The sequence below is a fragment of the Empidonax traillii genome, unplaced genomic scaffold, assembly GCF_003031625.1.
Source record: "Empidonax traillii isolate 1590-97213 ecotype Southwest subspecies unplaced genomic scaffold, ASM303162v1 scaffold657:size717538, whole genome shotgun sequence".
Lineage (NCBI taxonomy): Eukaryota > Metazoa > Chordata > Aves > Passeriformes > Tyrannidae > Empidonax > Empidonax traillii.
Genome location: NW_020955850.1, coordinates 376,635 through 387,342, shown reverse-complemented (window position 1 = coordinate 387,342; position 10,708 = coordinate 376,635). Strand labels below are relative to the sequence as shown.

The 10,708-nt window shown below is 45.5% G+C and overlaps 1 protein-coding gene across 1 annotated transcript in view; it reads left to right on the top strand.

Annotated features, from left to right (window-relative positions):
* The first annotated feature begins 725 nt into the window (after positions 1–725).
* Positions 726–10,708, top strand: part of HS6ST1 (heparan sulfate 6-O-sulfotransferase 1) — a 185,906-nt gene continuing 175,923 nt past the window's right edge. Inside the window, exon 1 of the mRNA XM_027899314.1 lies at positions 726–1,500. Within this exon, the coding sequence (XP_027755115.1) occupies positions 983–1,500 (518 nt within the window). The 5' untranslated portion in view covers positions 726–982. The remainder of the gene's footprint in view (positions 1,501–10,708) is intronic.

Below are 10,708 nucleotides of genomic sequence, written 5' to 3'. Positions count from 1 at the left end.
TTCTTCCTGCTCCCAGCCATCATCACCCTCGGTGTGGCCAGAGCATTTTCCTGTTGCATCCAGTTGCGACATTGTAACTATAGGCTTGCGGTGGCCCATGTGGCGGCGGCAGCGGGAGCAGACACATGTGGGGAGACCCACTCCCGTTCCCAGGCACGTTTGCTCGTTAGTAACACTGTTGTTACAAAAGCGGAGTAGAAATCTAGCCCCCGAGGAGTGCCGAGTCCCGCTTTTCGGGATTCATTTTACGGCGGCACATAAAAGACTGTCTGGAAGCGCTAAGAGCCGAGTGTTCCAGCGAGCCGCGGCCGCCTCGCAGCCCACCCTGGTCTGCATTGCCGAGGCTTTCGGCGAGGGCCCGAGGAGCGGCGGCAGCGGCGCGTTGGCGGCGGCCGAGCCGGGGAGCGTTGGGCGGGCTGTGCCGCGGGCGGTGTGAGCGGGCCCGCGGGCGCGGGGCGGTGCGGGGCGGTGCGGGGCGCGGCGCTGTGCATGCCGGGCGCGGGCGGCGCGGGCAGGAAGCGCTTTGCCGGCCGAGCCGAGCCGAGCCCGGGCGCTGCCGGCGGCGGGGGCGGGCAGAGCCGCGCCGGTGCCGCGGGGGCTGGGGCACGGCGGAGGCAGCGCCGGGATGGGGGCGGCTTCCTGAAGCGCGGGGAGGGAGGGCGGGAGGGGGCTGGTTCTGCGTTTCGGTCCCTCTCCGCCCCCCTCCTGCCCCTCTCTCCCAAGTTCGCCGCTGTGCCGCGGCGCCTCCAGAGCGGCTGGCTGCGGGCTGCCCCTGCCCCGCTCCCGGCGCTGCCCGCGGCGGGGCGGGCGGGGACAGCGGCGAGCCGAGCGACCCAGGGAGCGGCCCGCCGCCCCCGGGGAACGCTCTGCTCCGGGGAGCAGCGGGGGGAGGCGGCTGGCACAGACGCCGGAGCTCCGCCGCCCGCCCCCCCGGCACCGCCGCCGTCTGCCCAGCGCTGGCAGCCCCGGGAGATGGTGACACATGAAGCGTGCGGGAAGGACCATGGTTGAGAGGACCAGCAAGTTCTTGCTGATCGTGGCCGTCTCGGTGTGCTTCATGCTTATCCTGTACCAGTACGTGGGGCCGGGGCTGAGCCTGGGTTCCCCCAGCGGCCGCTCCTACTCGGAGGAGCTGGACCTCTTTCCCACGCCGGACCCGCACTACGTGAAGAAGTACTACTTCCCCGTGCGGGAGCTGGAGCGGGAGCTCGCCTTCGACATGAAGGGCGAGGACGTGATCGTCTTCCTGCACATCCAGAAGACCGGCGGCACCACCTTCGGCCGCCACCTGGTGCAAAACGTGCGGCTGGAGGTGCCCTGCGACTGCCGGCCCGGGCAGAAGAAGTGCACCTGCTACCGCCCCAACCGCCGGGAGACCTGGCTCTTCTCCCGCTTCTCCACGGGCTGGAGCTGCGGGCTGCACGCCGACTGGACCGAGCTCACCAACTGCGTGCCCGGAGTGCTGGACCGCCGGGAGAGCGCCGCCGCCAAGACGCCCAGGTACCGTCCTCCCTTCCCCGCTGCCCTCGGGCCGCTCGCCCCAGCCCTTCCACTGCTGAGCCCTCTCCCGAGCGTTGCAGCTTCCTGCTAACGCGATGTGCCTCAACCTGCCCTGAACCTTTCCTCACCCGGTTCACCTGTCCTCCCCTCCCGGCCTCCAGGCTGTGCCCTGCACCTTCCCTCTGCATACCCAGTCAAATTTCCTGCTACTTCCTTCCCATGTACCTAGGACACTGCACCCTCAAGCCCATGGTCTTCTGCTCTGGCAGCCGCTGTGGAGCCGTTAGCAAGATGATGTATTTGTACCGTTTGCTCTCTCTTGTAAACATTTAGTCTTCACCTCAGACATCACTTGCCCCCTTTTAAGTGCCCTTTACGCCATATCCTAGCCTCAAGCTTGTCTTTGCAATCAGCTTTGCCCTAACCTGCGCCCTGATCTTTCTCCTCCAGCTGAAATTGTTCTCCGGTGCAACCGAGGAGAGGCAGACCAGTCCTCCTTGGTTTACCCCTTAGCCTGCCTGATAGTTTTTTGCACGTTGCAGAAAACATTCCTTAAACACACTTTCTTATGTTCCGTGCTCTTTATCTTGATGGGAGACCTGAGGCAAAGTCTTTTGGAGAAAGGAATTACCTCCTACATGTTCCCGAGTCTCCTTCCTATGTGCACCAGGAGAGAGCGAGCCATCCTAAACCACCTCTCGGTGCATTTATGTGGAACGCCCAGTGTGTTTCTGCCCTCTTAGCCCATCATTTCTCTGCCTTGGTCCCTTTCATGAATCACAAGGTTGGGGAATTTTCTATTTGAAGTACTCTAGTAAAGACAGTGGCTTATATTAAGATCTCCAAAAGATTGAGGTTTTGGCTCAATACTCTGTTGTATCTTTCATTTCCAAGACCGTTTTGTTTTTGTTTTTTTTTTTAAATTATCACTACTCCTTAACACCATGCACACTTTCTTTGATATATTAGTGATTTTATTACAGCACTTTGTAATCTGTTTGTCTTAAAGTGTCATTCTTAAAGGTGCCCAAGATCTTATGCTAATATTTGCTTATGCCATATGCTTTATTTATATGCATATCATTAATATCATATATAATCCCTTTAATGAAAAGTGGCCTTTAAAAAAGTATGTTTTGGCATCATAACTATGTTTTCTCTGTGTCTTTTAAAAGCACTTTTTAATGATTTTCCTTGGAGCTGTGTGCCATTGCTGTGGTTCTTTATTGTCTCTGTCATGATTGCTGCTGTTTTCAGCCCGTTTCAGTGTTAGTCATCCTAGTATGCCTAGGCTGCTGTCATGCTGCCTGACCCAGTAGCAGCAAACCGAAGTATAAAACCAAAGAACTGAGTATTCAGGCTTTCCTGTGCTCTTTTATTTTATAATAAGGTGCTTATTACCTCTAACACCTCTAAGTTAAAATATCCTCTGCCCATCTAGTTGCTGTTGAGATTTTAGCAAGGTATTGTAAGGAAAAATGCAGAAACTTCGAATCTGACTTAAAAAAGGAACAAAAATTACCTGTTTTTGAACCTTGACACTTGGCTAGCAAACCATTAACCTTATATAAAGACCTGTGTGGCTTTATGAATTGTTTCAGTCTAGTGTACTTCCACTGGCAGTTTTGTGTTAAAATGCATTGTGTGTTCAGGATTCAACTTTCTCATCCTATTCAGGAGTTGCTTTTTTGCATAGGTACCTGGGAATGGGGCACTTTAGGTTGTGAGGTAGAAATTAAATTCCTTACTGCAACTCGTAGGAAGTTGAGGACCAGAAGCCCATTGCCTCATCTCACATGCTCGTAAATAGCATTTTCCTTGCCGTTTGTTTTGGAGCATCAGGAACTGTGTGCTTCTACATACTTCTTCATTGTTTTGATTTTTGGATGTGCAGGAAAAATAATTAATCCTGCCCCAGTCCCTCATGTCTCAGCATATCCAGAAGTAGTTCTGATTAATGTGGTCTCTTGACTTCCTTCAAATCTAAGTTAGAACTTCATTTCCAGGAGTGCAAGAACTGTGATATGGAAGCTTTAGATAATCTAAGATTTGCCACCTTGGTCTGTTGAACAAAAACCAGAATTTACTGTTCATTGTATCTTGGGGATGGTTTGGTGCAATGAGCAGCTGCTGGTTATTTTAATAATACTGTCCTAGGATCCCGCTCCTTTGTGCTGCAGTCCAGTTCTCCAAACTGTGATTTATTTCATGCCTAAGAAAATGGGGAATAAGAGGCAGGCAATGCTTGTTTAAAATAAAAATTTGATGGATTTTCTTTGTTAGAATAGGGATAGTCTTGTATTATGTGTGTTGCAGTAAGAGCAATATCACTTTATTTGTCCACTGTGAGTGTCGGATCTCTTATGTTGATACAGGATATGTTTTTACGTAAGGTATATGATAGAAAGGCTACTGTTTTATAATGGAACTGGACTATGAAAATCTCTCTCTTTCAAAGGAAAAAAAAAAAAAGAAAAAGGAGTAGCAAACAACTATTTCAGCAGAGTTCTCCCAGATTCTAATATTATTCAGACAGGGTTTTGGAGTACAGGCTTTAAATTCCATTTTTAAAGCTAACATACTGCCTTTTGCATTTCCTACTTAATACAAAGTTTAAACCTTTGTTCTTCCAAATATATGTTTATTCCCAAAACAAAACAGCTGACTTGTGATTACAAATAAATCTGCCTTCTAGTGAATGTTGGAAAGCATGAAGGTCATTCAGCGTTGCCCACATGCACAAATCATGAGGCTCAAGCTGTTCCCTTTGTAAGGAATGCAGTTAGTGCCCTATTGCACTACATTCCATAACCTGGGCATGGAACATAAATTTACAATGCAATTGCTCTCTTTATTGTTCTGCTGGTCTGTGTTAGGCTTAATGATTAGGAGCCCTACATTGCCAAAGACTGCATTTTTTTTCTTCTTCTTTCTGTCTTTCTCCTGCATTGGTACAGTAAGAGATGGGTGTTTTAGTTCTAATGGGTCAGCACTCTTTGAAAAAACCCAAACTACTTGTACTTGCTCCCCTCCCACCCCCTCATAGTGACTTTCCTGTTTTCAAAAGACTTCTGGACAAGCACTTCTTGAAGGAAATGTTATGTTTTCTACACAGCCAGTAAAAGGAAAAGATTAATTTGTTTGGGGGTTATAAAACTTGGGACTCGGAGGAACTCTGAAGCTGGCTGCGTTTATCAGTTAAGTCACTCAGTTACAGTTCTCTTCATGGTTTTAGTAGAGGGCAAATTCCAAGATTTTGAGAATGGAAGCCTATTTATTTGTGCTGTTAGGCGTAAATAACTGCTGGAAAAGCCTTTTTTTGAAAGAGCAGCAATACAAGGATGTGTGCTTGAGTCATCATGCTGGTATTTCAGAAAGCAGAGGCTAAGCAGCCTCTCTGAACTGCTCCCTCCAATTTGTTTCACCTAAAACTTGAGAGATCAGATCTCTTCAGTTGATTCTGGAAAAAAGTCAAACTCATTTCTTTAATTTGAATTCCAGAACTAGAAAAAATCTATGAAGTGATCCACGAGTGACTTGTCTGTGTCCTCTGTCAGAGGACGGAGCGAAGGCCCTGGGAGGTGGTGGAAAGGTTCCCTTGTTGGCCCCCGGAGGAAATGGGCTCCAGGGCCCTTCTGGCTGCCTTTGCTGCCGTGCTCCCAGCACAGGAGCAGAGCTGGGAGTTCTGAAGTTGTCTTTGTAGGACACTTCACGCGTGAGCCTGACTCTAATAAATTACACTGAAGGAATTGGATGTGTTTCCTCTCCTACCTCTTCTCAAAGAGCCACAAACAAACCCCCACAACCCAGGCTTTGTTGCTGTCCTGCTGCTTTCCGCTGCCTCGTGGAAACAAGAGCATCGAAGCTGGCACTTTGCTGGAGACGCATTATTCACGTGGAAAGGATTTGAAGGCACACAGCTCCTTTAAAACTGCCTTTCTGCCTGTTGCTGGGGAGAGCCCATGACAATGGGAGAGTGTGGCTGGCTCTGTGCTCCCCCAGCTCACACACAAGCTCTGCCTTTCATTAGGCCATTTCAAGCACAGGTAGATTTACTTTTTCTTGTGAGCTGACCCAAGAGACTGGCTTAGCCTTGGCTTTGTGTGTATTTCTGTGCTAGTCTGTCACAGGAGTTTGGTTTCTGAGTTCATCTGTGGACAAAAATGACAAAAGTTATGTGCAGGCTTCCAATTTCAGTATTTTTTCTCAAGATTTCATACGCTTTAGAAAGAAAAAAATTGTAATCCACCTACTTTTATGTAAGAAGTCTGTGGCAGGTTAGTAAAACCTGCTGTTAAACAGATCAGTCCAAGTTCTAGATCTCCCTGATTAGCTATTTACAGCTTATGTTTTTGGTTGGGTTTTTTTAAAAGAAACAATTAACAGGGCTCAGCAGTTTGTTAATTTGATTTTTCTGAAGTGTGAACTTTCACAGCTTCCAACCACATATCTGTCCCTTTGCAGGGATCTGTTCTTGATGAGGTTTTTATTATATGCGTGCTTAGGAGCTGCAGAGACACGTTGTCAAGAGACCAACTGTTTGAGAATGAAGAGCTTTACCAAATCGTTTTTATAATATTAGCTCTTTTTAAAAGCTTGGGCTTATCATTCTTTGTGGATCTGCGTGTGTTGGGGCTTGAGAAATACCTGTCTGCAGGGAGCAGGGCATTTTTCCCACTCACCACTTCAACTCAGACTAGTTTCTCTAAAAGACTGGTGGGGAAATATCAATATAAAGCTATTTTCAGTAGCCTGCTTCATCTCTCAAACTTTTAGCATGTGGAGTATTTTAAAGCCTAATAGTCTTGATAGGAAACTTTGCACCTGGTTGTGCTCACCCATAAAGCCAGGCTGATCTTTCACAGCCAAATGATTCCGAAGGGCCAGATACTTTTGTAACCCAAGTCTTTAAATTTGACATAGTTACTAAAAGCAGCTGAAAGCTGGAACTCTTCAAGTAGCTGCCTTAGGTTTAAGGTACCGTATTTATCTGAGCTTTTGGGTGGGTATGCCAGGTGTAATTACTCTTACTTTTTTTTGTTGCGGTGGTTGACAAAGCGAGAGGATGTGTTCCTAGGTATGTCCCTGCGTGAGTGTGTACTTACACTGACCTGATTTTTCAAAACTATGCATTTGGCTGTTTTTCATTAATCTTTAAACACAAGTTGCATCATAACATAGTAATTTTGTTTTCCTTGCTTAGAAGTTTGCGAACACTCCTAATCTCAGATTTTGCCTTTTTGTCCTTATCATTTCCCACTCTGCAAATAAAAATGTACTGTATTCCGAGTAAACATCGGGTAATCACCCTTCTTCTTTTTTTTTTTTTTCCTTTTTTTTTTTTTTTAAACCCAACAATTCAGAAATAATTCCTTTACAAGAGCTGGTTTGAATTTTATGAAGAACTGAACTGGATGCTTTGCTGTGTGCTCCCAGTGTAAGGAGAGTCATTAAGAAATGGTCCACTGTAAATGCACAGCTGATGGATTCTACCACACTAGTGCAGGCAAATTTTTTGAGGTTCACTACTCAGAGATTGCACTTTGTAATATTTTGTGTGAAACATCTTGGCCAAAGGAATGCTGTGCCCACGTTTCAAGGCTCTGCTGAAGGGTCCTGTTTTGTCACTGAAATGCCAAACAGGGCCTGTTTTCCAGTGCTCAGTGATGCATCTTCAGCAAAGCCACCTTGTCAGCTTTGTGTTGCATCTTGAAAGAAATCTGTGATGGAAGGAATTTGGAGTTCTTTGGGGCTGTAGGTGACGGATAACGTGACTGATGCTGCCCAGTAGAACAGCTGCTTTGCTACCTGGTGTGACTGAGGGGACACAGCCGGGAGTGTGTGGTGAGGCCTCTTCCCTGCAGGAGACCAGTGAAAGTCTTTAGTTGGATATTAGAATATGAACTGGATGAGGTCATATTACCTCTTGAGAAAGCACTGCTAGAGAAGATTATGTTATAACTGGAGATCATTACGATACTGCCCTCCCCCAGGGCCATCTGTTCCTTCTAGGAAGGAGGAGGAGATTAGCCTCCTCTTGTGGCCTCTTCCCTCACTGACTCGAGGGGTTAGGCTTAATGGGTTTGTTCAGCAGTCAAGCAGAAGCTTTTGGCTGCCTGTTGTAGGAATTGGAGGAGCATAACCTGGGACCTGTTTTCTAGAAAGTAATTCAGGATACACAGGCCTGGAGTTACTTAAGGAAACCTCCTCGAGGGTTCATTTCATGGGTGAAGTTGATGTGCCTCATCTGAGTCACATTTGCACACAAGGCCCAGGCTTCGGGCTGTCATCAGAGCCCTTGGTCACTCCTGACAATGTGTGCCTGTTCCAGATGTTGGTGACAGCAGTGACAAGCAGAGCCACAGAAGAATCACGATAGAGATTAGTTAAAACAGATTGTGACTGTGGTGCTTTAGTTACTCTGACCTGGAAGCAAAGAGCAACTATGATGATAGAACATACCTGATGTTAAATGTGCTTAGAAATACCTGTGTTATCAGCTCTGTCACACACGTTCAGTCTCTCTGCTGTACATCCTGCTGCCTTTTACAGGTTATGGCTTTTGTGCATCTTGGAAAGTGGGAAAGCAGCAATTGCCTTCAGTCAGTCATAAAACCAAAATCACTGCTTTACGTCTCTTTATTTTAAACTTCCAGTTATTTGGCAGCACATTTGTGGTAGTAATGCTCTAAATAGGTAATATTTTGACAGTTAACACTTGGGCTCATGCTTGCTTTAGAAAGCCAGAGTGGCATAGTCTAACTCCACAAAGCTTTGTTTATGCTGGTATTTCCACAAAGTATTAGAGCAGAGAGGAGTTATTGACTGAAATGGTGCTTTGTCAAGCAAAGATGAAACCTGGTCTTTAATTCCTAATAATCACAATTGTGATAGCTGCCAAGTCACAATTTTTTGATGGAATCTTGCTTGATCTGGATGGAAGGGAATGATACTCATACATCTGAAGCAAATATCTTTGTAAACTAAGATCTTAATGTGTTTTGAGTGTAAATGAAGTCCAGGAGGAACACAGAGGTGAAGTAGCCCATTCCGGATTTGCTTGTTTCTCAAATAGTGGTTGGCCTTAAAAACAAACCAAAAAAAACCCTTCTACTTTTTCTGAGGAGTTGAAGTAGAGTGATAAGGAAAATATAGCCACTAGCACAGATGCAGGGCGACACAGTTTCTGTAATCGCTGTTTGATGTAGTTTTGTTCCTCTTTCTATTTCTGTAACAGAGAACTCTGCTGGAAATCCAGACTTGAGAATCTCTTTGAAGAGTCCTTTGGAGATTATTGTCACAAAGACAGGAAGAGCCTTAAACACCTCTGTACTGTAGCATGTCAAGTTTCAGATCTGAAAAGGATGCTTCAGCTTTTCTTGTGTGTTACTGCCAAAGGAGGAGCTATTTCCCAGTGCACGTCTATTGGAGCGTGAAATGTCTCATGAGTGGAAAAAGTGTTTTCAGGAAAGGTCCATGCAGACAGAGGTCATCAGACAAAAAGCACATTGTGTACTTAAGAGGGTTTAGTTTATTCTAGTTTTATTAGGTGGTATATATCCATGTCATTTCTGTGCTTAGCCTCAGAAATACAAAACTGGCTGTGTTTCATCCCTACAAACTGATGAGTGGGACTGAGGATATCACGTATTCTGGGTTGTCTCTGTTCCAGTGATACATCCAGTAAGGATTAAGGAACTCCTGTTGTCCACCTCTAACTGTAACCTGAATTTGTTAGCAGTACTAATTATATTGCTCTTTCACTGGTGTACCTCAAAGCCTCTTACAAGTTTGTAGCAAATGGCACCTGGTGTTAGATTAATTTCAGAGTTCAGGTCCATGACTTCATTCCAATCACTGACTCCTAAGGGGTCTGTCTTAAAGGTGGCTTGAACCATAAATCTCAGTCTTTCATGTTAATGTACAGACCGTTCCTGCCAGTCACTTTGCCTCTTTCAGAAGTAACTGGTTTCTTAGCATGTTATTACTGCTTTGCTCTGTTCTTCCCTTCCTTCCACCCTGTTAATGGTAAATTCTACATTATAGCTCACCTATGCTTTTATAGAGGAAATATTTCACAATTTCCTGCCAATTTAAACAAGAAAACAGTTATTTGCAATTACCTTTTTATGGTCTGACTCTGTGTTTTACTTCATAACTAATCTCCAGCCTGTTAAGCAGAGATTCTTTGATTACACCTCACAGCAGATTGAAATACTATCATCACTTTTATGGAGCTCTTCTGCGTGAGGAGGGGAAGCCTCAGTTTCCTGAGCAACCTCTGCATATTTGTCTTTAAAATAGACCTAATTTCCTTTTGCTTAATGTCAGTCTGGAAGTACTGTAAGAAAATATTCGAGATCTTCTATCCAAATAGCATTGCTTAGAGTTTCAAAATGCCTGGTGACTTTGCACTGTCTAACGTCAGATGGATTGAAAGGGACTTTGTTTCTGAAAAAGTGCTAAAGATATAAAAGTGCTGCTGCTTCCACGTATTGGAGTTACTCTACATGTTAGCCTTAGTTCTTGTGTTAATTAGACACACAGATGTTCCAGATACCTGATTACAGGTACACTCAGTGACTCTTGGAAGATTTAATGAAGAGCATTGCACTGGCTATTCATTTTTTAGCTTAGCTTAAATAAAAGTCTGTCTTGTATTTTTTACTACAGCTCTCTCAGAAAATTTAAACTTTCAAACAAATACTGTAAAAATAGAATGGACTTTTTAATTTAAACTAACAGCTCTTACTGCCGTGACCCCCTTGCTCTCAGTAAAGATTTTAGTTGGGATCCCTGTGACCCTGTATCAAAGCATTGGGGGGAAAAAATCAATGCCTCATAGCTAAGACAAACAGCAGCTGCATGCTGACTCACCAGTTCCTGACAGGTTTTGCTTTCCTGGTGGAGATAGAGAAAGTACAAGGAGCACAAGAGTCGCTGAGTATGATCATAATCAGTCAACCATCCCTTCTGTTAACATGCCTTAAATCACAAAAGACAGGATTACCTTCTTCTGTTCTTTGCCTCTTGCTCTTCTCTTGCTGCCTGTACCTTCCAAAGAGAAAAGACAGGTGTGATGTGGGTAGTTGTGCAAGGAGGAAGATTGAACAGATTTATCCTGGCTGCTGAAGCAAATACAGCAGGGGTCATTTAGATTAAACCTCCCTTTAAGGGGAATGCTTCATCCGTGGTATGCTGCACAAGA